Below are 27,625 nucleotides of genomic sequence, written 5' to 3'. Positions count from 1 at the left end.
TGAGCCCCGGGCCTAGATTCTGGGATGCAGAACGCTGCAAATCCCTTTTCTACTGTTCCTTTTGAGCGACACAAAGAACGGCCCCTCTGGCTGAAGGGAAGGCTTGTGGAGCTCCAAAACCAAATCACAAAAGGAGGAAGATCTGACACTTAATGTGCCACTCTGAGCACTCCAAAGCACTTTGTGTACATTGTCTTCAGGGTTCATACAACAACCCTGCAAGGTAGTCTAGTATGGTTGGCCGATCCCCTGGACGGTGGCCCAAAGTGCACATTCTATGTCCCCACATTAGGGGACACAGAATGCGCACTTCTCATTCTGCCTGTGCCAAATAACAAACTTTTCCCCTTCCTGGTGGGGTCCTCCTGGGGAAAAGGAAGTCCAGCTGGGACAACTTCTCCAGAACTACAGTAGCAAAAGGGAATGCAATGCTTTTTTTTTATCAGAACAGAAACATTTGGACACAATCCTATAAGAAGAGCCCACTTAGATCAGCACCTGCTCGCTAACAGTGCCATATTTTGGAAATGTTCAAAAAAAGCTGACCACGAAGCCATCAGTTCCCCTCTGTAGCTCATCCTTAGCATCAGACCTTCAGAGGTAAACTGCCTCTGTGCATGGAGGCTTGATTTCGCTTTCACGGCCGCTGGCAGGAGATGACGGTGTGGCCCTCTCTCCCTTTACTCTTCCGTTTTCGATGGCCAGCCTGACGCGGGACAGGTTTGAGTAGGTCTCCAGTTCCTCATCTCCCGACCAAATTCCACTTGTCATTATCCTGGAACGGAGCTATGAACTTTTCCATTACCTTTGGAGTTTGTCCCTTTGGCCTAAGACTCGGCCTGCCAAGAAGCAAGGCACGGGCCTCCCGAAGAGGAAAAAGGGTCTTCCTTGCTTCTGCCAATGAACTTCAACAGCTGAGCAAAGTATCCTGGTTAGGGGGAGTGCGCCCTGGCAGAAAGTGACTCCACCCTGTACCGACTCCCTAGCATGCCTCACCCTCCACTTATCGCAGCCGAGACACGCTTTTACGCCGACATCTAGGCAGTAGAGAGTCAGAGGGCAGGAGGCTACTGGAATCAGCATTAGAACAATCCCTGTTCCGGGCGTGCCTTCTAATGGCAGCGAGGAAAGTCCACTGTAGTGACTGCTGCAGAGAGGCAGTGGGCAGACTTTAATTTTGCTGCTCCTCTTTATGGGAAACAGGTCAATTCTCCATCACGTTTGATGCACTAGTCAAAAGCAGAGGCTGACTGGGACAAGGACGGAGCAGAACGTCGTACAGTGTTGCAGCAGGCGGCCTCATCGGTGGACGGGGCCTTTAAGCTCGTAGGTGCCGCCAGGGGTTCGTGGCAATTGAACCATGGGCACCTGGAGAGCCAGTTTGGCCACCCCTGATAGTGGGTCTTGTTTGGTTTTTTAGTGGATCTAGTGATGGCCACGAACATTGATGATTTTTAAAAGGGGATTAGATACATTCAGGGAAGAGAAGTCTATGAATAGTTGCTGGCTAAGAAGAAGAATTGGTTCTTCTATGCCGCTTTTCTCTACCCGAAGAAGTCTCAAAGTGGCTTACACTCGCCTTCCCTTTTCCTCTCCCCACAACAGATACCCTGTGAGGGAGGGGAGGCTGAGAGAGCCCTGATATTCCTGAAGAAGGAGAAGAGTTGGTTCTTATATGCCACTTTTCTCTCCTCGAAGGAGTCTCCAAGTGGCTTACACTCCCCTTCCCCTTCCTCTCCCCGCAACAGACACCCTTTGAGGTTGGTGAGGATGGGAGAGCTCTGACAGAACTGCTCTGTGAAAACAGCTCTAACAGGACTGTGAGTAGACCAAGGCCACCCAGCTGGCTGCACGTGGAGGAGCGGGGAATCCAGCTCTCCAGGCTCTCGCTCTCAACCACTACGTGAAGCTGGCTCTCTCCGTACTGAGAAGGAGTCAGCCTCTGAAGCGTCTGCTGGCGGGGGCTCATGGGAATTGTAGTCCATGAACATCTGGAGGACCACAGGTTGACTACCCCTGCCCTAGACCACCATCCTAAATGCCCTGCAGGGTTTCCTGTTCCAGGATCAAGCCGGGAGTGCTTTGAACACTCTCGTAGCTAAGCGCTCATTGAAACCGCTCTAAGTGGTGCTCTAAAATCAACCAGGATAAGCCTCCCATCGGATGGAGATGGTTAATATTTAACTGGGGATTGGCCAAGAGACAAAGCTTCTGCTCATTCTCGGATCCATGCGAGGGGCCCAGGAAAACATCCTGCAAGAGGAGGAGGAGGCAGAGAGTGGGTCCTCCAAAGGAAAGGAGGGACAAGAGTCTACAGGGGCACCCCCTTCCTTCAAATTCCTCCTTCAATCTCGCCTCTGTCCGGGAGTCTTGGGCTTAAGCCCTTGATCCTCCTTTCGCATGAGTCCTTGGCCTGGTTTTTAAACTCCGTTAAATAATTGTCAACTGGCTTGCGTCCAGCCATCCAGCTCCAAAAGCTTAAAATACTTCCGTTTGGGAAAAAGGGGGCAGCTGGGATATTGATTTCCACTGATTCTCCCTCCCACCCCCCCCATCTGCTACACGCACCCAGCACTGTATGTGTTTGCCTATCCTCTACAAATGAAAATTGGGGGGCTAGGGGGCTGATGGCGGGGCGCTACAGGATGGGGGAAGCAGGCAAGTCCTGCCCCATAAGATCTACTTTGCGAGCGGATTTGGGAGAACGCAAGCCCCAGTTTTAAATGCGTTTGGAATTTTATTGTTCTCGATTTCAGCTTGGGTGCTTGTTGTTTTCTTCCTGAAGACCGAGCGGCAGCCTGCAAATGGCCTAAATAAATGAATGGGCTAATTCGCTTCAAGATTCACGGGTCGTACTCTCAGCCCGAGGGCGGGCAATATTCTCCTAAGGGGTAGTCAAACTGCGGCCCTCCAGATGTCCATGGACTACAATTCCCAGGAGCCCCCTGCCAGCGAATGCTGTCAGGGGGCTCCTGGGAATTGTAGTCCATGGACATCTGGAGGGCTGCAGTTTGACTACCCCTGAAGGATAACGCAAGATAAGTGCATCATAAATCCAGCAGTAAAATCAACAAACAGCTGCAAAGCGTTTCAAGTCCTTTAGGGGGGGAAGGCTGGAAAGTCACCGTAAGTTACTACAGGTTCATATTAATCGCCCCGATGCAGAAAAAGGGGCAAGGGGCAAAAATGCAACCCAAAGGCTGGATTCAAAGGCCGTTACCCAACATTTAGCCAGTTTTGGGCGAAAAGTTTTGTGGAACTGGGACACCACTGTGGCATGGTAGTGTTCAGATTTGGAAGACCCAAGTTCGAATCCCCACTGTCCTGGGACAAGTCTTTCTCAGGCTAACCAGAGTCCCAAACCTGTGGGAGTGAGGATAAAATGTGGGGTGGGCAGAGAATTTTTTTTGGGGGGGAGGGGGAGGCAGAATAATGAGACTTCCCTAGAACCAGTTGAAATGACGGAGCGACAGAAGGAAATGGGGGCCAATGGGATTGTGAATGGCTTTGTTGTGTGCTCCTCCCCCACCCAATCGGGGAGGAAAGCAGGATATAAATATCTAAATAAGTCCTTTCTTCATAATGGCTACCCGCTTTACACAGCAGGGCCTCCATTGGTCAGTCTTAACTGATTGGCAGCTTCAGGTGAGAGGGCAGCATGGTTCTATGCAGTTACTCTAGTCTGGTTCCAGTACATTCGTCTGTCAATTTAGACTGGAGCACCCCTGCATAAGACTACACAGTGGACACAGGGCTCTCCCTGCTGCTCTGCCTCATTTGCACTTCTCCCTTGATCCCTCTGTCATAATTGGGAACACAAGCTCCTCCCAGGGGGGGATCATGTCTTGTTTTGATGCCACACTGTACAAGTCCAAAATCTGGACAGCGCTTCTTGACAATGCACTGCCTGTAGCAAGGAGCAAACCCTCTGAGTTGGAAAAGACCCTGTCAGGCTCCTTGTTAGGGGAGAGGCTGGGGCCCAGTGGCAGAGAGTCTGCTTTGCAGGCAGAAGTTCACAGGTTCGATTCCCCATCCTCTCCCATGAAACGGATCAAGACTCCGGACAGCAGCTGCCAGTCAAAACAGACAAGTCTGGCCTGGACAGTCTAAGAGTCTGATTAAAAAAAACTGTGCAGAGGGTGTCAGGAGAACCTGGAACCCATTGGACTCTCGGAAAGAACTTTCAAAAACAATCTTGCAGTGGGACTGTTTTATTATTAGTGAAAATAGAAACATTAAACCATTTTATCACATTTTATACAATGCAACAATTTTTTTACAACAAAAGGGTTGGCAGAATGGGGGAAAGATCTACCCTTCCGTTAAAAAGACATTGGTGAAAGAGGGGATGTACCACCCCTCTTGGGGCAGTTTACACAGTCTAAAAACTCCACAAAACATAAAAGAAAACCAAATGAAAATTACACGGGCCACAATTCCACACTGCCGCATCACCGTCACATGACACTGACAACTCCTATAGCCCCTCTTTCCCCAAATGAGACGGCAATGCAATAATTGTGGTTCGTGTAAGTTTAATCCGGTTTTATTTTATGTACTACTGTTTTATGGAGTTTTTTAACTATGCAAGCTGCCCCAAGACAGACAACTGAGAAGGGGTGGTATATCAATCAATCAATCAATCAATCACCTCCCATTGTCACAACCTGCGCTACGATTCCTTCAATCAACCATTGTTTGTGCTAGGCTTCCGCGACAAGTAAGCGAATTATGTTTGTTCAGCGGCGTATATGAGGACATTATGTTTGAACACAGCACTTCCCCTTTCGGTTGTTGACATGTCCGCTGTAAAAAATGTTTTTTGTTGCAATAAGCGTTGCGTTGGATAACGTTTGATAAGCTAGTTCAAGGTTTCTATTTTCATTCATAATGAAATATTCGCACCGTAAAGATGGTCTTTGAATACTTGTTAAGTTAGTCCACTGAGCTCCAGGTTTTTCTGCTACCCTCTCCACGGTTTTTGCATAATCAGTGTGCTCTCCTCTGTCCCCCCTTTTTTTTGGGGGGGGGGTAACTCACTATAAGCAAGGGAGTGCTTGTTCCAAATTCTGCATCTACGTAGAGGAGGCAGCTCAGAGGGGAAAGCAGACATGTTTGACCTGGGGAAGGTTTCTGGTTTGGGCCGAGATGGACCACCAGCAACATCGGATAAGATCTCTGCCAGAGACCAGGGAGTTGAAGCGATCCTGGGCTAAAAAGTCCTGGCTGACTGCAAGGCCATGAATGGGTTAATCCTCAATTCTTTCTCACATTCCCACCTAGGGGATCTTGGTAGTATAGTTTGGTGAGGAGCATCTAGCAAAGTCCTCAGTACCTTCATCCAACTACAATTCCCAAGAACCTTGGGAAGAAACAGTGACGGTCAATGGTTATATATCCAAGGATTTTTAAAATACAGATGTAGGTTAAAGTCATAGTCCCACAGCTCTGGCCATACGCAGAGTCCTGTGTACAGTTCTGGAGGCCTCACTTCAAAAAGGATGTGGACAAAATGGAGAGGGTGCAGAGGAGAGCCTGGGCCAGGGGACCAAGCCCTAGGAGGGAAGGCGGAGGGACTTGGGAATGTGCAGCCTGGAGAAGAGGAGGTTGAAAAGGGATATGATGGCTCTCTTGAAGTCTTTGAAAGGTTGTCACATGGAGGAGGGCAGGGAAAAGTTCCTGTTGGCAGCAGAGGAGAGGACCCGCAGTAATGGGTTTAAGCTACATGTAGAATGGTACTGGCTAGATTGCAAGGAAAAGATTTTCAGAGTAGTTCCCAAGGAGGTGCTGACTCCCCCTCACTGGCAGTCTTTAAGCAGCAGCTGGACAGATACTTCCCGTGGGTGCTTGAGGCTGATCCTGCATTGAGCAGGGGGCTGGACTAGATGGCCTGTGTGGCCCTTTCCAACTCTATGATTCTATAAAATGACACAGGATGCTTCCAAAGGGAGATCCTGCTTCTCAGAGTCCCAGTTTTACCAGGACTGTTTCAGGAGAAGGAGGTGACAACTAGACAGGAGAGCCACCTCAAGGGAAACCTTGCTATGAACGCTTGCGATGAAAAAAAGCCCTCTCAGACCAACTACCTTCATGATATTAAGGTTGGGATGGCTGCCTGGAGAGACACGACATCCAATACCTCCAGCCGCCTCTGAAAACCTCTTTGAAGATCAAGGTGGCAACACCTGACTCCTTAGGCAGCTCTCCCTCTGCTCCTAAGGGAACTGACCTTGAATGCAAACCCTCCTTCCACATAGGTCAACAACTCTGCAGTTTCACAGGAAGAACCAGTGCAGCCCTGTTGAGGGATGAAAACAGCGGTGGGATCATGAAATGTGCATCTTCTTTTTCCTTTGCTGCTTTCCCTCCATGCACATGTATACCGTTCATGGACAGAGAAGCAGAGCAAAAGGGCAAAAAGGAGACATTTGTTTTCTCCTGCTGCTCCCCACATTCTTGCTTGCTGGACCAGGGAGAGCTGGTGCAAACTGGGAGGATGTAGTGTCATCAGTCTCCGGGGGCGAGGGGCTAGGGCTGAAGAGCCCCCAGAATTACAACCAATCCAAGACAACACAGATCAGCCCTGTGGGAGGAAACACCGGCTTTGAAGGCCAAACTCTATGACAATAAACCCCATTACATTATAACCCCATTGGGTCCTCTCCAGGCTCTACCCAAAATCTTCTGGATCTTCCCAACCTAGAGTTTGCAGACCTAGGGGTATGTAGAGGTGTCCCCCAGATGTGGATGCCTTGTTTCCACACTGCCTGGCTTGCAAGGGGGGCCACACCTGGTTCACTTTGGGTCCCTTCACAGTTCAAAGAATCCAAGAGGATGAAGGAGGGGGATGGAACTGAATCTTGGGGACAGGCCAAAGGGCAAGCCTCAGCTGGCCCCAAAACCTACTGGGTCAGGCTTCAGAAGCATGAGCTGCCCTCTGCTGCCAACCTTCCTGGAAAGTATGAAGGATCCTGGGCACCCTCCCCTCTAAAAAAGTGGGGTCTTGTGTTTGTTTGTTTTTTTAAGGAAGGGTTTATTTTGGCTTGCTTCAGCAGCCTCCCGGTGGGGGACGGAAACCTCCTGGAATTGCAGTTCATTTCCAGACAATAGAAATAGGTTCCTCCACAAGCCACGCCCTCCCAGGCCCCACCCTCAACCCTCCAGGCCCCACCCTAATTGCCCCCCTAGTTCCCCTCCCATCCGTGTGTGTGTGTGTGTGGGTCATACTCCAGCACGCAAGACACCCGTGGTGCTAACCGAAAGACCCGACTTCGTTCTCCCCAGAGCAAATTTTGAGCCATCATGCCACTGCACACGACCATGCTGCTGTCATCTTTACAACACCCCTGTAAAGTAGGCCAGTGTCGGCAGCAGCGCCCAGTGACTGAGGAGAAAGCTGAGCCTGAAAGGACAACAAGAAGCCCAAGAAACGCAGACTGAACGGACGGCTCAAGCCAGACACCCGTTTCCACACTTACGCTCGAAGCTGCAATGCTGCCACGGCTTAAACACATTTCCTTTTCAGACAAACTTGTGGATTCCATTCTCCAGTTCCCCCAAAGTCCCATAGAGAGTAAATTCTAACCCGGCGCATGGCCCACTCCCAACCTGTGGCTACAGGCACCCCGTCATCCCTTCCCTGTCCTTGACAGCAAATACACTCGTCTGTCTTCTAGGGAAGGGACGGTGACACCGAGAACGGAGAACAGCCATTCCGCCCGGCTGGAACATCACACCAGTCGCCAGCCCCTCAGCCGTTCATACATAACGGAGCAAAAACCATTATATATATATATATTCTTTCGTCTTACCTGTGCGGAGAACCACAAAGCCCCCACTAAACCTCCCCGGCTGCTTGAAACATCGGCGGTGTCACCCGACACCTGCCCTCCGCACACCTGGGACACCAAAGCCGAGCTCTCCGGTTACAGGGGCCCACTAATGAATTAGCCGCACCTATCGGCTCACCCACCAGTGACATCACTCTGACGGGGCAGCCAATCGCAGCCCAGCGGGATCTCTCCCGGCTCTGAGCCGTAAGTAAAGATCAACCTGGACGTGGGGCAGCTCCAGAAGCAGGAGGCACTGCGCAAAAGGGTGGCCGGGCGGAAGGATCCGGAGCCTTGCCAGGGTGGCAAACGCATCTGAAAGCGTCCTGGGGGAGAGGCACCCAAAACGCCCTGGCCGTTCAAGGCTTCGAGGCCCAGATCGGCACGGTGTCTTGGGGGCACACAGACAGGTTGGCACACCTTGGCGTGTTCCCTCTTCTCCTATCTGCGAGCCACAGCCCAGGAGCTGAGCAATGGCTGCTTCCAGAACCCCAGGGAGACTTCGGTCTGAGCAGGAACTAGGGAGATCTCAGAAGGCTCCACTCCGACCCTTGCAGAACAGGGTCGGAGTGGAGCCTGGATGAGGCTGGGCCTCCTCGTGTGCCGTTCCGTAGGATCTGGCGCAAGCGCGCCCAGTTTGACGGTGTCCTTTGAAGGGACTGAGAAGGGTGTCAGGAAACAGGACACCGGGTGCCCATGTCCTCGGGGCGGTAACTTCATCCTCCGTGCAATCTCCTAATGAGAAATTCAGCAGGGAAAGGGGAGGCAGGAATGTCTGGTTGTTCACACCTCCGCTCCAGCCTTCCTCTGCACAAGACGTGACTCTCCCGCAGCGGCCATGCAAATAGGTTTTGCATAAGCACCGTTGGGCTGTCAGGAAAAGCGTGCGCCTCGGCCCTGGGGTTTGAAGGGAATGGGGAACGGTGCTTGGTTTGCGGGCAGGGCTCAGTCCCCGAACCTGCCTGCGGGCCAGGGGCCAGAGCTACCAATGCGGGAAAGCAACAGGGTCTCTGAAGAGGTGCAAAGTGTGCTTTCCAAAAGGGCATTCAGTCAGAGAGCTGGGCTAGGTGGGCAGATGGGCTCAGGGACCGTCCCACCTCACAAGGTTGTTGTGAAGACAAAATAGAGGAAAGAAGGACCATGGGGAGGCAAGGTGGAATAAAAATGTACTGGTAGAGGGAAAGCAGACTCCTGATGATTTAAATGCAGGGGACACATGGCTGCGGGGGCTGCTGCCGAGATGGGATGTGACGTTCTCACCGCTCCGAACCGGCCGTCCCCCGTTCACGGATCTCTTGGTTTCACGCCTGACTTCTCACTAATCGGATTCAAGAGCCAAATGTGCATTTAGGTCAAACGAGAAACCGCATTGGTGCTGCTCTGCCCGGCCTGCTGCCCTCACTAAGCCTCCGAGGAAGTGGGTCCCTGCTTTTTCACGCAAAACGTGCATCATTATTCCATACCGGCGGGGGGAGGAGGAGGTCACTGTACCCAGAGTCCATTTTTAAAAATCTCATGCCTATGACTACTAGCTGTCAGTCTTTACGCATCAGAGTAAATTCATACAAGCTGCAGTTTACTACTAGTTTCAAAAAGAGAGAGTCAAAACTAGCATTTACAGCGTTGGACTAGAATTGGGAAGACCGGGGTTTGAATCCCCACTCTGCCGTCAGAGCTCACTGGGTGACCTTTGGCCTAGCCTACCTCAGGGGGTTGTTGTGACGTGTGCTGTATGCTGCTTTAGGGTCGCCCCCCCCCCGCTTTGGTGGTGAAAAGTGGGGTGAAAATGCCTAAATAAACAGATCCGTAATCCTTGTGTCCAGAGCACACCTTATTTAACTTCCCTGTTCTGATGTCAATATTTCCAGCTCTGTCTCTGTTTAACTCCACTTCCCTCTAGGGGTTCCTTTCTCTTAAGCCAGCAGGTTGAAGGGAGGGATATTCAAGATTATGCACATTCTCCTTCTTCTATTGTTATCTGGATTAATTCGGACACGTTCCACATGGACTAATTATACAGGGAAATCCTTCTTTTGAATATCTTTCCAATGACCATAGTCAAAACCACCTAAGCCCTGGATTCAAATCTAGTACTGTTAGAGGAATGCGGGCTACTTATTAGATATGGCCATGGCTTTCCCTTCTTGATTTTCTCTTTGCAAAGAGGGGTTTATTTTTTATTTCTCTTTGATTTCACTTTGCAGACAAATCAATGCACCCTTTTGTAGCTGAAGCCCTTGCAATCATTTGAGGTTAATTCACCAGAGGGTGGTGCTCTGTCAGGTGGAGAGGGAGGTCTGGGAATACATTGCATGCCTCTGAGCATCTACAGAGTGCAATTCTGACATTTTACAGAAATGTCCCTTTCTGTCCCTCCGCTTTTCAAATTTCTCTTTGCTCAAAACAAAATCTATTACAAACTCCAAATTCCTTTAGAAGGGAGGGGGAGACGGACAGATGGTTAGATTTCAGGGAAAAAGTGGGAAAAGAGGAATTAAAAGCATTTCTCTTAAAATGTTATTCAGATCTCTGCCCTGAGCTTATTGGGCAAATCTTTCCATCTTGGCCCAAGTCCCTCTAATCTGCGATAAATAAAATGCATAAATAAAATGAGGCTTTCGAAATTAATCTACATCTTTGATCATGAAACAATACACACATCCCTTGTCAGTCTCCCAGGGCTGGATAAGATCTTGAATCAAAGCACTGGAGAGGACAATTAATTTTCACAATTCAAAATCTGGAGATGATACGTCTATATTTAAACTGGGAAAGTTTGCTTTTAAAATAAAATGCCATGTTGAGAGGAGCTTATTTGTTTTTTAAACTCCAAACCTTTAAACCCTCTGGGTGCCTTTTCAAACCACATTATGAAACCATCACTACGATTACAACACATTTGAAGTTGCAAGGCAAACAAACCAAACCAAAAAGAGGAGGTTTACAAGCATCCTTGAGTCTTCCCTCCCTTCTCCCATGACAGACGACTCTCCTTACCTTGCAGTATTTGAATCTATCTCCAAACACCATGTAACATTTTATACTTGCTGTTTTTTTTTTGTCCCTGATGGGAGCCTGGCCTCTTTTCCACTTAATTAACTAAGTCTGCAATAAATGGGTCTCTGTTCCTTTGCCCCTTTAAGACGGTGGGCAGAACACCATATACATCAGCCTTACAATGAAGCCCACTCTTTTTGGTTTAATCTTTTGGCTCTCAGCTTCTAAACTCTGCAAAAAAAATTTTTTTAATAGCGTGCTATTGCCAGTTTTGTTTCCAGCATTTAAAATGCAGGGTGCTCCTCCCCCAAAAGGTATTTTCCCCCCCACCCCACCTATGCACTTGATCTATGTGACTTGAGTTACTTTGCCCTCACTGCCCTCGACCTAACTTGCCCTCACTGCCACCTAACGCAATTTTCTGCGACAACCCGCATCATTTTATGGCCATCATCGTGTGAGATGCACCACTGCAACAGCGACAAAAACAAAAGCACATGGTTTTCCGCAGCGAATCCTCAGGTTTGCATGGGATGGTGACAACCGTGCATACCGGCCTAAGGCATTGGCGTTCACAGGTAAGAGGTGTCCAAACTGGTGATTAAGGAATTCCAGCTTCCGCTTGTTGCCAGTTTGTTCTTGCACTGCTGGGGGGAACGAAGGGGAGGGAGGGGGGGTCACATTGCAAGGAAACTGGAGCCCTGTGTGTTGGTTTCCCAGCAAGAGTATCAATGCCACGCAGTCCAGCTGCTGACATTAGACTCTCCACACTGGAAGCGATTCCTCAAGAGGAATCCGACATGCTCCCCGGGAAGGCTCAGCCTCCCCTTCCCCCTCGTAGCATGATGGTCAGAGGCAGAGACCTGATCCTGCCATTCTTCCCTGCAAGATCTTCACTATCAACATGTGGAGCTGAGAGACTTCCTGTGACCACCTCACAGCGAGAGAGTCCCTTCCAAGCGTCCCGAAGTCAGTTCTGGTGGGTCGCCCTGCTGGTCTGAAGCAGCAGAACGAAGTCCAAGGTCAGGGGCACCTTTGAGACTAGCAAAGTTGCATTCTGGGTAAAAGCTCTCATATGTGCATGCACACTGCTTCAGATACACTGAAATGGAAGTTGCCACCAGTCCGTAGCTCACCCCGTTGACGTAGTGGTTATTTGCCGGTCGTCTACATTTGTGGTTTTCTCCAGCATTGTCCAGGAGTCTGTTCACGGCTTGCATTTTGCACTTGTGTCAGGAGGGTCAGCGTTCTTAGCTCCCACCTCACCTCACCTCACCTCCCTTCCCCACCAGCCTTCTTGGAAGCAATGCAAATTCAAAAAACGGGGGAAAAATGGTTCATGCTTGCACCTCTGCTTTAAGTGTGCCACTTCAAGCAAGCATTCTGTGTCGTCTGTTTTCATGGTTTTATTTTTTTTAAAAAAATACAACATCTCAGTTGTTATGTTAGAATATTTCTACACAATAAAACAAAAACAGCTTTTGAGGGAGGGGAATACTTGGAGAAAGCCCCAGGGGGCAGCTGGGATGAAATTGACAAGGTTCCCAGCCTCCCTGCATGAAATTGACCAAGACTCCTTTTCCCTGCATGAAATTGACAAAATGTGTTCTGTTGAACCAGGAGTAGTCAAACTGCGGCCCTCCAGATGTCCATGGACTACAATTCCCATGAGCCCCTGCCAGCAAATGCAAATGCTGGCAGGGGCTCATGGGAATTGTAGTCCATGGACATCTGGAGGGCCGCAGTTTGACTACCCTTGTGTTGAATTTTCACCTGAAGAGGAGATTTTAGTGTGAATGTAATAAAATCCCACGGAGATTTGTGGGTACTGTCGCAAAGCTTTTACTCTCAGAGCCACCATGGTATAGTGGTTAAGAGCGACGGCTTCTAATCTGTCGAGCCAGGTTTGATTCCCCCGCTCCTCCACATGCAGCCAGTTGGTTGACCTTGGGCTCATCACAGTCCTGATAGATCTGTTCTCACCGAGCAATCCTGTTCTCACTGAGCTCTCTCAGTCTCACAGATTAGGGCATTCAGCCAGCTGGATATCAGTCTTCAAGCTGCCTTCTGGGATCCTGGGCTCCACTGCATCCCTATGTCCACCTTCCCCCTTCCATCGTTCATGGTCCCGAGAGCTTTCAAGATGGCGGCCTCACGATCCACCAGGGGCTAGTAGCTGTTTGCAAAAGATCTCCCGGCCCCTTCAGCAGGGATCTGGCACCGAACGGATGGGAAGAGCCAGGCTGCCACCTCAGCCGCTGAGCCTGCACATTCAGTGGCATTCTTGAGCCATTGCTAATGCTTGCGAGCCCCGTGCAATTAAGCAAATTACCAGAGGAGCCATCACTTTCCTAATGGCAGCCATGGGGGAGGGGGAGGCGCAAGGGAGAAGTGGAGCCAAACAAGCTGCCCATTGTTCCTTCCTGCCCTCCGTCTCCCTGCCCTCCCCATACGGAGACCGAAGACCGGATGCCGCTGGCATTTCACACACAAACACCCCCACAATGGCGGAGGCAAACAGCTGAACAGTGTAATGGGAAAGGCCCAGGAACAGCCTTGGAAAATGGAAAGGTGGACAAACACATGAAGCTGCCTGTTGAACATCAAATCCAGCCTCTTCTGCTCTGGTTGGCAGCTGCTCTCCCAAGACTCAGGTCGAGGTCCTTCCCGTCCTCCGTTAGGCCCCAATTATGCTCACGTCAGGTGCCTTCTTAAGCACTCATTAATTTGTTTCGTACCCACCAAGCAGTGTATATTTGGGATCTCATCCCCTCTTACTGGATCTTTTTTTGGGCAAGGGCAGGGACTGAACCTGGGACCTTCTGCACGTAAAGCGGCTGCCCTGCCCCCGAGCCACACTCCCTCCCCAGAAAGAGAACATCTCTGCACAGGCACAGAGAGGCCACCTCTGCCCTTTACAACCGCAGCTGGATTCAGTTAGCCTGAGCCCTAGCATCCATCGCTCTAAAAAGGCAGCTGTACAGAGGGCAAGCCACAGCAAGCTATACAAGCCTGCAAAGAGCCCTGCTGGATCAGACAAGAGAAGAGCCTAATGCTGGGAGCGATTGAGGGCAAAAGAAGAAGGGGACGACAGAGAATGAGGTGGCTGGATGGAGTCACTGAAGCAGTCGGTGGGAGCTTAAATGGACTCCGGGGAATGGTAGAGGACAGGAAGGCCTGGAGGATCATTGTCCATGGGGTCGCGATGGGTCAGACACGACTTCGCAACTAACAACAACAACGTGCTTCTGAGTGGAGCCTGAAGAAGATGGAGAACACCTTGTGCTTCCAGACCTTACCTCTTTCTTGAGGACTTCACTCTCCACGTGGCGGAGGTTGTTCTTCGCCTGCACGTAGATATCTGCCGTGTGCTGCAGGTCGGGAGGGTTCGGAGCTGGGTAGCCGGGAGGCGGAGGAGGCACCTTGGAGTTGGGGGGCGGAGGGGGCGCTGGGAAGTTCGGAGGCGGTGGGGGGCAGGCCTCGTCTCCTTTTTTGCTGTTCCCCGGCGCGAGGTCCGGATTGAGCATGTCCATGTAGGCCTGCATGTCTGTGATCGTCGTCTCTGGAACCCCTGCAGCCAGGGAGAGATGCGACGGCTGGGTAGCATCATCACTGGACGTCACACTTACACAGCCCCCTAGAGAGGCAGCGTCGTGTAGCAGTTAGACATACTCAACCAAGGCTACTCCAGAGTCCTGGAAGGGTTACTCTGGCTGAGGAGGATTTAATTTTTAAGAAATATATATACAATTAATGAGGATTGCCAACCTCCTGGTGGTGCAAGGAGATCTCCCAAAGTTACAAATGGTCTCCAGATCACACAGATCATTTCCCCTGAGGAGATCTGCTGCTTTGCATGATAGGTTTTCTGACAGCTGAAACGAATGATTCCTTGTTTTGCCCAGGCAAAGTACTGCATACTCAAAAATGAAACTAGCTTCTTATTTAACAAGCATTCTACTTATGTGATGCCATGCACACTTTAAATATGGGATTTCTGTGGGCGTGGCCAATTGGCATCATTTCCAGGGTTACTGAAGGCTGAAGAATATTTTAGGGCTTACTCCATGATGAAAAGTCTGGAAAAGGCTGGGTTAGAGTGTCTGCATCTGGGGTACCCACACTCAACCCCTCACCTTGCCAGCTTGCTGGGTGACTTGGGGTCAGTCGCATACTCTCACAGCCTAACCTACCTCGCAAGGTGGTTGTGAAGATAAAATGGAGGAGAGGAGAACGATATGAACTTCTTTGTGTCCCCCTTGGAGAGAAAGGGGGAATATAAATGAAGTAAATAAATAAATACAGCAATCCTTTGTGATGAGAGGGGCTGGCAGGGGCTCATGGGAATTGTAGTCCATGGACATCTGGAGGACCACAGGTTGACTACCCCTGGACTAAAGGATTTCTTAAGCAGTGGTTTACAGATAGGGGAAGATGGAGGCAAACAGCTGCTGGTAATCCAGGAGCAAACCATGAACCCTCGGTTTAAGAGGTTGCAGAGGGTGGGTGACTTTTAAAAAATATCTGTGCTTCTGTTTGTTTGGTTTTTTTGTTATTAGGGTACCAATTCCGGGCAAAACCCCTGTGCGCAAATGGAAAGGCTGTTTCTAAACAGTCAGGAATAAATTAATGCCACCACACGGTGGCGCTCTTCCCTTGCGTGGAACTGCACAGCTTCCACTCCCTGCTACTTTCCCTTGCTCAAGGAGAAGGATGAAAAAAGCTGATCCCGTCCCCTGTTGCCCTAACCTGGATGGCCCAGACTAGCCCTGTCTCACCAAATCTCAGAAGCTAAGCAGGGCCATGAACAAAACCCAGGGTTACTACTCAGAAGCAGGCGATGGCAAACAACCTTTGTTCTGTTCTTTTATTCCGCTCTTATAACTACAGCCTTTCTTGGCCTTTTTTTGACCTCGAGAAACCCCTGAAGCATTCCCGAGGCTCCGAGAAACCCCAGAAGTGGCACGATCGTGCAGAATAGGGTTGGGAAGCAGAGCTGTGGACACGCCCACCTGGGGCCCCTCCCCTTCCCACCCCTTCCAGGCCCATCATTGGTCAGGGGAGGCAGGTCAACATAAACATATATGGTCATATCACCAGATTAACACATTAATATATATATATATATATAGAGAGAGAGCCTCTTGTGGTGCAGAGTGGTAAGGCAGCAGTCATGCAGTCTGAAAGCTCTGCCCATGAGGCTGGGAGTTCGATCCCAGCAGCCGGCTCAAGATTGACTCAGCGTCCCATACATACATACATACAGATATATATATATATATATATATAATATTAATATAAAGATTAAATAATTCCCACCCATTCAGGAAACCCTTCCAGGGCTGTGAAGAATAGTGTTAACAGAAATCAGTGGTGAGAACTACTGATACAACCATAACAGCTAAGATGCCATGCTGGCCAAATCTGACTATCTGTTGAATTTGATTACATGGGGGAAAAGGATGGGCAACTCCCAGGGTGCTATTATGATCCAGCCAAAAGAATCTGAAGCTTCCAACGGGCTGAAATACAAACCAGATCCTTTAAAAGGGGAGAAACCACCTCTGAACATCGCTTGGCTAAAAACCCTGTGGGTTTGCCATAAGACAGGGGTGGCCAAACTGGGCTCTCCAGATGTCCGTGGACTACAATTCCCACAAGCCCCTGCCAGTCGGCAGGGGCTTGTGGGAATTGTAGTCCACGGACTTCTGGAGGGCCACGGTTTGGCCACCCCTGCCATAAACCAACTGTGACTTGGCTACACACACAAACACACACACTTCCCTGCTGCCCCAAAGATGCTTACGGGTGCCTTGGCTGTTCCTTTTCTCTCCGGTGCTTGATTGGCTGGAGTTGCAAGAGTCATAATTGGAGAGGGTGCTGCTCGGGGAGCCGAGGTCAAAGTGAGGCTGCGGAGCGGACATGGTCGTGTTGGGGGACGACATGCCGGAGTCGGGCTGCTTGAATTCCAGGTCGGCGGAGGGGTCTCGGGAAAGGACCCGGTGCTCCACGCTCTGAAAGACACGGTGAGAAATGGGCAACCACGACTGCAGAGCCAGTGACGGATTGTGCAATCCAGGCCTCCATAAGAACAGAAGAGGCCTGCCAGATCTCTCTCTCTCCTCTGGGAGCCAGCATGGTGCAGTGGTTAAAAGTGGCAGCTTCTAATCTGGGGAGCCGGGTTTGATTCCTCACTCCTCATCATGCAGCTAGTTGGGTGACCTTGGGCTAGTCACAGTTCTCCCAGAGCTCTCTCAGCCCTGTCTACCTCACAGAGTGGCTGTTGTGGGGAGAGGGAGGGAAAGGTGCTGGTCGACGGCTTTGAGACTCCTCTGGGCTCTAAAAACCTACTCTTGAGAGCTGGAATGAAGTAATTGTTAAGAGCGGCAGCCTCTAATCTGATTCCCCACTCGTCTACATGTAGTTAGCGGTGTGACCTGGGGCCAGCCCCAGTTCTCTCAGAGCTCTTTCAGCCTCACCCCCTCACAGGGTGTCAGTTGTGGGGAGAGGAAGGGGAGGCGATCGAAAGCCGCTTTGAGACTCCTCTGAGTGATAAAAAGTGGGGTATAAAAAAACAGCTTTTTTGTCTCTTTGTTTTTTGTTCAATCCATGGCATCAGTCTAGCAACAATCTAGCAGCAGGCGATATGAAAGACCTCTGCCTGGCATCCTGGAGAGACAATACCCATCTGAACAGACAGTATGGACTGTGATGAGTCCAGGGTTTGTTTCAGCATTAGGCAGATTGGTATCTTCGCATGCCAGGAATTCAGCTACCCTCCTAGCATGCTCTTCTGCTCACTTCCTCCCCACCTCCTCCAGGACATGCCGGCCGTTCTGCATCACCTCCCATGGTCCCCAGGCAGACAGGCAAGCAGACAGCCCCTCCCACCCCCAGGAACACCTGACTTACATTCCCCATGATCCCAGAAAAGCTGGTGGGCTCGGGGCCCCCTCCTTCCCCAGTGTGGATAAGCCGGAGGACGGACCTTCTTGGTGCCGGAGGACAGCATAACACAACAGTGCCGGGCAGGGCCTCGGGGGAAAGAACGAGAGAAGAAACCCTGCCCTTCTGCGAGCCACACCTGGAATCCCTCACCTGGCTGCCCTGGGTAACATGTCAGCTGCTGAGCTCCCTCGGGGCTCCTGAGGCCACCTAAGTAATATTTTTGCCTCTAAATTGGGAGCCCAGGGAATTGAAATTTATTAGGACGAAGGTGAAGGAAGGCAGGAGGCTGGGGTTAACAGGGGGCATTGCAGCATGGCACCTGAGTTCTTCCCTGTCCTGCACACCTGTCCGCAAGGAGGGGTGCTTTGCTTCCACTGGTAACACATGCACACGTGCTAAGCTTCCCCAACTACGAACAGAAGAACAAGAAACACCAAACAAGGTAGGAGAAGGTTTTTGTAGAACTGGTGAGATTGAGTTTCCACGGCTTCCAGCAATGGCCACCGACACCTTTCCCGGTGCCCACAAAGCCTTCTGGTTAGGCATCAGAGAGCTGATTGACTGGGCAGGGTTTAAAAAAAAATATTGCTTTCTTCACTGTGTGAATCAAGGTGAGCAGCCATTTTGTGGCTGGCTCCACCTCCTGTGGCAGCCATTTTTTGGCAGCCATTTTGCAGATGTGTCCATTGCGCTGTGCCCACAAGCTCAAAGAAAGGTCGGGGACCCCTGCTGCAGAAAATGAGAGAAGAGCTGTTTGTTTGTTTGTTTTTTTGTATCCTGCTTTTTACTACCTGAGGGAGTCTCAAAATGGCTGACAATCGCCTTCCCCCACAACAGACACCCTGTGAAGGAGGTGGGGCTGAGAGAGCTCTGAGAGAACTGGGACTGTCCAAAGGTCTTCCAGCTGGCTTCATGTGGAAAAATGAGGGATCTATCCTGCTTTTCCAAGACCAGAGGCCACTGCTCTTAACCGATGACACCACGCTGGCTGTAGAAGATGGCGCCTGGACTGAAAGCTGGCTCACACATGCACGCATGCCTCTTCCCTGCTGAAGCATCAAGCGCTGGCTTGCACGTGGGAAAGTGCAGTCCTGGATCGATCACCACATTTCCCCCTTCCCTGAAATACACTCTGCTCCCAGAAGAACCATTTCATTCAGTAATGGCTCTATACGCCACCCTTCTCCTGGACATATTCACGTATTCTCCACTTCTTCCACTTTAACAGCCACAGGCAATGCAACCCCGCTCCCATCCCTCTGTAACCCGCACCATGTTCTCCACTGTGCGCAGGTACTTGGCACACTGGGAATGCCCGTTGTAGTCGGCAAGGTCAGCGGCGCTGTAGCCATCTTGGTCCCGGATGCCCAGGTTCACGCCGTTCACCACGAGGATTTGACAGCACTGCAGGAAGACAGAGAGAAGGGTGACGGGGGAAGGAGGACAGGGTCCCCGTGCTCAGCTGAGACAGCCTCAGACCAGGGGTGGCCAAACTGCAGCTCTCCAGATGGCCAGGGACTACAATTACCCTGGCCCCCTGGCAGCATGGGAACTGTAGTCCATGGACATCTGGAAAGCCACACTTTGGTCATCACTGCCTTCGACCCAACCAATCTTTGGTCATCACTGCCTTCGACCCAACTGGGGAGGGCCTGTAGCTCAAGGGTAGAGCATCTGCTTGGCATGCAGGAAGCCCCGGGTTCAATTCCCGGCCACTCCCGCTGAAAGAACTGGTTAACAGACTGAGGTCCCTTCCCTCCCCAAACCTGCCCTCCCCAGCCTCCATCCCCAAACCGCCAGGAACCTCCCCATCTGATGTTGCAACCCTCCTGGCTCAGATATCTGCCCCAAAGACATTCCCCATCAACCTCCCGGTGGGATCGCAACAACCTCCGCGCAGAAACTCCCCCCAGCCGGCTTCTCCCGCACTCGCCTCCAGCTCCCCGTTCTCTGCGGCGTCGTGCAAAGGGGTCCCCCCCCAGTGGTCCGTGGTGATCTCCCCTCCGTGCAGGAGCAGCCAGCTGAGCACTTTGGCGTGTCCTCGGCTGGCGGCAAAATGCATGGCAGTGGCTCCGTCGTCATCCTGCTCCGTGAGGCTGATATCGGTGAAGCTCATCTGGGCATGAGAGAGAGGGGGAGAGAGAGAGGGAGGGAGAGAGGTGGAGCGCAGCAGAGCGTGGGTTAAAAGGCGCACGAGGTGACCGAGGCTGCCTGGAGAAGCCGCTCCGGCCCCAGAAGCTTTTGGGGGGAAATAACAGCTGGGATGCATCTTTCGATCCATCTCTCAGGTGGAGCCGAAGCCAACCTAACGGCGTAATTGCAAAGTTAATTTCAGTCCGGCACGTTGCTTTGTGTGATTTCAACCGGGCTGAATAAAAGCTATTACGGGGTGTTTGCTATGCAAGCTTCCCACAAAAGTTAGGCCAAATGAGAGGAAACACACTCAAGTGGCGTCTTTTTTGCAGCCTCCGGAGGTTTTTTTTTTTTTTGCAGGGAATGAGGATCTTTTCAGCAGCCGTGGACCAGTTCCAGGGTCCTTCTCGGCCCTGTGGACAGGCAGGGGTCAGTGGGGAAAGGACTCCGGCCCCCAAAGGGCAGCAAACCGAAGCCGGGATTGGCGCGCCAGGTTTCCATGCCCACAAGGTCAGCCCTGCCTCACCGCCTGGCAGTTTACTGAGAAACATCTCCTTGTAACTACGGCTGCAGGCAGCCTGCCAGAAAAGGGACTGCCCACATGAAGAAGAAGAGGAAGAAGAGTTGGTTCTTATATGCCGCTTTTCCCTACCCGAAGGAGGCTCAAAGCGGCTTACAGTCGCCTTCCTATTCCTCTCCCCACAACAGACACCCTGTGGGTTGGGTGAGGCTGAGAGAGCCCTGATATCACTGCTCGGTCAGAACAGCTTGATCAGTGCTGTGGCGAGCCCAAGGTCACCCAGCTGGCTGCATGTGGGGGAGTGCAGAATCGAACCCGGCATGCCAGATTAGAAGTCCGCACTCCTAACCACTACACCAAACTGGCTTGTGGGTTGAAAAGGACGCAGGAGATGCCAACCGGGCAAGAGGGCAGGGCAAAGAGGGGCGGGTCATAAATGTGATTCTAAATCAAATGACGAAAATCTATGTGCACAACTGTTTGGAAGCTGCCAGCCCCAGGGGTTAATTTCTCCCCGGTCCTCACCAGCCAGACGATGACAGTGTTGTGGCCCATCTGGGCAGCTGCGTGGAGGGGGGTCATCCCGTCATTGGCGCGTTTGTGGGGATCTGCTCCGCAGTCTTTTACCAAGTACTGGATGGTCTCCAGGTGGCCTTCCTGGCAGGCTAGGTAGAGGGGCGTGGCACCGTTCTTCGTTTGGGCGCTGACCGAGCTGTGGAAGCAAGGACAAAAGGGCGTTTCAGACCCAAACCTACATTGCTGGGGTGTCCCAGCAGATGCTCAGACCTGGGATAACCTGCACAGTTCCTTGCCCTGTGGCTCAGTTCACCAGGTTATCAACATGGTCAGACTCAAAAAGATTGGCTGGGGAGGGGGGGTAGATTGGGGGTTGCACCCAAGCACTCCAAACTCAGCATCCTTAAAAATCCTTCAGTTTATTTGCGTTTTGCAAGTCTGAATGCTTTCCCTTATTTGGAAACGTTATTTTTTTAAACTCTTCAGCAATATGTGTTTGGATTGGGCTAGTCATGGGCAAAGAATTTTGCAGGGAACCAAAGCCTCAATCCAAATTATGGGAAATTTTACATGGCATTTGTTGGATTATTGCAGCCTTTTTCAACCTTTTTACTGTTCAGAAACCCCTGAAACATTTTTCAGGCTTCGAGAAACCCCAGAATTGCGCAGAATATGGTTAGAATGCATAGCTGTGGACACGCCCACCCAGGGCCCCTCTCCAGGTCAATTTAACAACCGTATATGCATCTTAACATTTCATTATCTACTCTGTTGTGCTTTCTGCTGTTATGAAATGCAAGAGCATGCTATGCCGTTTCTTTGGTAGCACAGAGAAAGAATCCAGCAAAACAACCTCTGGACAATAGGACAATCCTTAAAACAGAATTACAGAGAGCTAGCAATGCCTGATTTATTCATTTTTAAATGCACCAGTAGAAGGGGAAGAAACCGGGAAAGGGCTGTCCCTACTAAAGGAAAGGGCTGTCGCTGGGTTCTAGAACCAAGGATTGGCGATCCAGTGGCTGTCCTGATTTGCATGCAGAGCCCCTCCCCTACGCACAGAGCCCCACCAGCAGCTCCTGAGGTCCGTGTCTTCTGCCCTCCCTGTTGGGGGCTCTGATGGGCCCCCTCCCCACCTGAGCAGGTCATGAGGTTAATCTGCATTGCTTAGGCTAAGCTCCTTCCACCGGCTGTTTTTGGACACTGCAATTCGGCGGTATTTTTAAATAAGCAGATTAGGCCAGTGGTAGACACACTAGGTCAGGTGGCCAGCTGGTTTGCCAACTTCCGGGCAGGGCCTGGGAGTTCTCCCGGAATTACAACCCATCTCCGAACGGCAAAGACCGGTTCCTCTGGAAGAAATGGCTGCTTCTGAGCCATTCTCTACTTTTTTACCCTTGAGAACCCCCTGAAGCATCCTTCCGGCTTTGAGAAACCCCAGAAGTGGCGCAATCATGCAGAACTAGTAGGTTTTCCAAGCCCTCGTGGGTCCCCCACTGTTTATACCTACTGATTGTCAGCACCACGGCCTTAAAACTCCTCAAGGATGCAGCCACATCGTGAGATGCAACTGCTGGACTGCAAAGAGCCACACTGTGGCAGTATAACCTGCAGCCGGGCAAAACAAACGGTCCCAGCACCTGTTAGGCTGGTGGAGGTATTTTCAGGTTGCTGGGAATTGCCAGGAAACCTTGAATTTCATCCCTGGCCTCAGAGGTGTTGGATGTTCCAGGGTTAGGCATGAAAAGTCAGTGCGATTTCTCCCGGGCTTCTCAGCATCATTGCACTCCATTTGAAAAACCAAAGCTAGAAGCAGCTGAGAGCATCTGAAACAGCAAAAGCACTCCAGGGGGTACCATCTCAAGAGCTGTTGGCGATAGATCAGGGTGCCCCCAATTGTTTGAGAAGCGATGGATGGGGAAGGATCACAGGTTAGATTTATTTATTTGTATCTATATTTGTTACTTGTCCTCCCTCTGGCGACCTCGGGGCTGGTTACGGCAGAATAAAATACATAAATAGGAGAAAATACAATATCGCGTTTAGTTAAATGAGTTCATTAAAACAGTAAACCACTACAGACTGTGACCCAATATTCTGGGCACACACTTTTCCCGTGGAGAGGGATGGGGGACCCCTGGCTGAATCCTACAGCCTGCCAAGGACTTGGGTGCGGATCCCGTAGGGGTCAGACCCAGATGCCTCACCCATGTTGGAGCTTCAGGCTCCCGCACGGCTGCAGCTGCTTTATTAAGCAATCAATAAATACCTGTTTAATATTGCAAAGGGAGGTGGCAATACATGCTCGGTCGGCTGTCAAAGGAGATCCCGGGCCCTTCAATAATTCAACACCGTAACTCCGAGGAGGGTGGTAGGAGGCGAAGTTCTCCGGGCGGAGTGATGGCCACGCCCCTTCCGTTTTGACCCAACCCCAAACTGAAGCTGCCTCTTCTATTTATTTCCCTGCTGTTTTTCCCCTGGAGCAAAGATGATGTTTCTGGCAGGGACAACGCAGAACAAGCCCAGAAAAGGTCACTTGTTCATTGCCCGATAACAAATCTTATGAGGTCTGTGCCACGGCCAAGACTGGCCCTCTTGCTAAAACTGCATAATTTAGCATAACAGGGTGGTTTTTGAGGTTTCGTTCTGGGTGTGGAAGGGCTATAAAACATCAGGCTGTAGAAACCTAGAAGCAAGTGAGCCTGTGCATTCACTGACTTAATTCACGCTCTGCCTTTCTCCCCAAGTGGGGACTTAAAGCAGCTGACATTGCCTGCCTTCACCTCGTTTCATTCTCACAATGACCCTGCAAGGTAGGCCCGGCAGAAAGCATGGGACTGGCCTAAGCTCATTTAGCAAGGGTTCCATGGCAGCATGGGAATTCGAACCTGGGTCTCCCAGATGCTGACACTCTAACCCAGCTCTTCTCAACTTTTTTACCACTGAAACCCCCCTGAAACATTCCTCAGGCTTTGAGAAACCCCAGAAGTGGAGCCATCATGCAGAATATGGCCGGGAAGCAGAGCTGTGGACACGCCCACCTGGAGCCCCTCCCCTCCCCTTCCCACCCCCTCCAGTCATTTGGGAAGCGGTGGGTGGGTTGACATGACCCTATATAGTCATATCACCTGATAAATGTTTAATACATTTTATAAATACATTAAAAATTTATTAACTCCCACCCATTCAGGAAACCCTTCCAAGGCCGTCAAGAAACCCCAGGATTTCATGAAACCCTGGTTGAGAAAGCCCACTCTTACCATAAACCACTCTAACCCTACCCTACCCACTCTAACCCTACCCTACCCAGTGAACTCTCAAGAATTTCCCAACCTGGGTCCATTCTGCACACATAGGATAATGTACTTTCAATTTCCTTGGCAGCTGGATTTTCTTGTGCGGAACAGGAAAATCTACTTCTAAAGTGCATTGAAAGTGCATTATCCTGTGTGTGCAGAACAGGCCCTGGAGTTGCCCCTGCCTAGTGTTTGTGGTAGATCAAAAGAGTTTCTACTAGACCTGGATAGCCCAGGATAGCTCAGTCTTGCCTGATCTCAGAAGCTAAGCAGGATCATCCCTGATAGGTATTTGGGTGGGAGACCACCAGGAAAGTCCAGGGTTGTGACAGAGAGGCAGGCAATGGCCAATCGCCTCTGAGCGTCTCTTGCCTGGAAAACATTACAGGGTCTTCCACTGAGGCCAACCAGTGCTGCTGCCGATCCAGAGAGGAAGACTATTTCCCCGCTCTTTAGACAAACATCCTAAGGACCAATGTCTCGCTAGTGATGCTAGCAGACCAAGAAGCCATGATTTAGGTATGGCACACGGGGGATGCAAAATTTGCTCTGGCCGCTAAGCTCCCTGGAGCCTGGCCTCCCAAAGATAATGGGCATCTTGTGTTCCTGATCATCTTTAGGATACACAATAGTCCAGCTCGAGGCACCTCTAAGAACACGCCCTTCTCGCTATAACTGGCTTCCAACTTTATAATATATATACACACACACACACAGGAGTAGAATTAGAGCAGCACCGTCTACCATCCCTGCACTTACACCGAAATTCAGAGGCTGCATCGGATGGTATTTTATCGATCAGCGTGGCCCTTGGCTAACGGCAGCGGAGCGATAGACGGGCGTTCCTTCCTCCGTATGCAAATGCATGAAAATGTAATTAAAACTCCCCCAGCAAATCAAAGGCGGCGTTGTGGACTCAAGCAACCGCCTCTGACATTTGCATGCGCTCATGACTTCGCATTTATTTTTAACAAGGGCAAATCGGTTCTTGCCTATTCTTAGTGATCGCAACAGGGTATCTGTAGCGGGAGCCTGATTGGGAGACAGGCAGAGCAGTGTAATGGTTAAAGCAGGGGTTCTGAATCTCTTTAGTCCACATGATATGAAACGGGGGGGGGGGGCGCCCTACAAGGCAGACTCTTTGGGAAGCAATTTCAAGCGGTACCATTCAAGGCATGCCAAAAAGTCCAAGGGGGCTGCAGGATTTTAAAAAACCACTGTGCCTAACAGTTGAAGAAAGCAGGTTTCCTCAATTTAGTCCTTACGGTTGGTTCTGATGGGGCAGACAGTCCAGCACTGGCTGCTCTATGGACCGCCTTGACTTTTCCAGTATGACACCAATCAAGCCATTAGCCTTCCTAGCCAGGCTCCCCCCCCCACGCTTCCAGCCACTGGAAAAGAGCCAGTGTGGTGGGTGGAGCGGTTAAGAGTGTCGGACCCCCATTCATGCTATGGAAGGCTGTTGGGTGACCTTGTGTGAGATTCTTCTTTCATTCCAAATAAAGCAAAACTCTCAGCCTAGCCTACCTCACCGGGTTGTTGTGAGGATAAAACGGAGGAGAGGAGAGGAGAGGAGAGGAGAGGAGAGGAGAGGAGAGGAGAGGAGAGGAGAGGAGAGGAGAGGAGAGGAGAGGAGAGGAGAGGAGAGGAGAGGAGAGGAGAGGAGAGGAGGATGCAAGCTGCCTTGGGTCTCCACAGAGTATAAATGCATTTAATAAACCGGCAGAGGGACCTGCAATCAGCTATGGAGACGGGTGGAGCAGTGGGCTAGTGGATCGGCCACCGAGTGCTGCACCTCTGGGATGGAACAGGGAGCCACACGTGGTCTTTCACAATAGCCTTTTGGCTCCAAGGCCTTTCAGAGCAATGCCAGGTGCTCCCCACCACCTTGGTAGAGCGACAGAAGTCGGGGCAAGCGGCACCTGGCTTCCGGCCACCTGCCCCCCGGGGACTCGGATGTCAGGATTGCTGGGAAACAAGACCAAGGTCTCTGTCTTTGGCCAGCAGGTGCGCCAGGCGGGCTTTCAACAGAGCCGGCCACCTTCGAAAGAAAAGGACCCCCTTGGATGAAGACAAATGGATCTGAAAACAGAGCATCAGAGCAGGTGGCCTCTGTCTATTGCTTTGTGTGCTGAAAGCCGCTCCTCCCTCAGGGTATACATGCTGCGGCAGGGTGCGTGGGTGTAGGATTCAAACCATGTGATCGGACAGATGGGGACCGACCGAACCATAAGTGGGGGCAGGGTAGGGCGTACTATGCAAGCACCGGCTGTCCCCTGGAGTTTGGACTCTTCAAGGTTCCAGCACCTCTGGAAAACAAGTTCCTAGTCCTCATGGCTTACAGAGAAACAACTTAGCAAAGGGTTTGCAACGGGGAAGGGCTGGAGTTCCATCCCTGCCAGCTGCCTCTTCATCCCCTGATCTGGGCCAAGCTGGTTTCCTAAATGCAGGCGTTTAGCCTGGAAAGAAGCAAACTAACCAACAGCATCTATAGCCGACCACTGATTCATTTTATTGCTTATCGCCTTGGGCCATTACAAACATTACACAAGAAATGCACAATATATACAAAAATCCCAGCACAGTCCAAAGGCTTTAAATTCACACGAATTAAGTTATCCATCAAATCGTTAGTCACAAGTCTCGCCTTCGTTTTCTTTGCAGCCACTGCAAAAAGGGATACCCTGTGAGCGATGTGAGGGTCAGGATCCGATAAAAGCAAGTGAATTTTATCGACATCCGTCGGTCTATTGTGCTCCACCAGAGAACTTTGCAAAAATTCAGATCTCAGATCAATGTGAAGGGGACAGTGGAAGAGATTTTGTCCTCCATGTATTGCTCCCAGCAAATGCATAGTCTTAAATGCACTGGGACACAACAGAAGAAGAAAATAATAATGATAATGATAATGATAATAATAATAATAATAATAATAATAATAATAAGAAGAAGAAGAAGAAGAAGAAGAAGAAGAAGAAGAAGAAGAAGAAGAAGAAGAAGAAGAAGAAGAAGAAGAAGAAGAAGAAGAAGAAGAAGAAGAAGAAGAAGAAGAAGAAGAAGAGCTGGTTCTTATATGCTGCTTTTCCCTACCCAAAGGAGGCTCAAAGCGGCTTAGTCGCCTTCCCTTTCCTCTCCCCACAACAGACACCCTGTGAGGGAGGGGAGGCTGAGAGAGCCCTGATATCACTGCTCGGTCAGAACAGCTCTATCAATGCCATGGCGAGCCCAAGGTCACCCAGCTGGCTGCATGTGGGGGAGCGCAGAATCAAACCTGGCATGTCAGATTAGAAATCCGCACTCCTAACCACTACGCCAAACTGGCTCCTATAACAGCACCTATAAGCATGGGCAGAGTGCCTCCCGACACTGGCAACCAACCACGCAAT

The 27,625-nt window shown here is 50.7% G+C and overlaps 1 protein-coding gene across 1 annotated transcript in view; it reads right to left on the bottom strand.

Moving 5' to 3' along the window:
- The window catches only part of ESPN (espin), a 71,846-nt gene that overhangs the window by 27,339 nt on the left and 16,882 nt on the right, over nt 1-27,625 (bottom strand). The window contains exons 3-7 of the mRNA XM_077311886.1: nt 20,953-21,139; nt 19,708-19,890; nt 19,047-19,178; nt 16,633-16,840; nt 14,126-14,397 (exon numbers count right to left, since the gene is read on the bottom strand). Coding sequence (XP_077168001.1) covers nt 14,126-14,397; nt 16,633-16,840; nt 19,047-19,178; nt 19,708-19,890; nt 20,953-21,139 — 982 coding nt within the window. The remainder of the gene's footprint in view (nt 1-14,125; nt 14,398-16,632; nt 16,841-19,046; nt 19,179-19,707; nt 19,891-20,952; nt 21,140-27,625) is intronic.

The sequence above is a fragment of the Paroedura picta genome, chromosome 15, assembly GCF_049243985.1.
Source record: "Paroedura picta isolate Pp20150507F chromosome 15, Ppicta_v3.0, whole genome shotgun sequence".
NCBI lineage: Eukaryota > Metazoa > Chordata > Lepidosauria > Squamata > Gekkonidae > Paroedura > Paroedura picta.
This window is presented reverse-complemented; position numbering and strand designations above follow the sequence as displayed.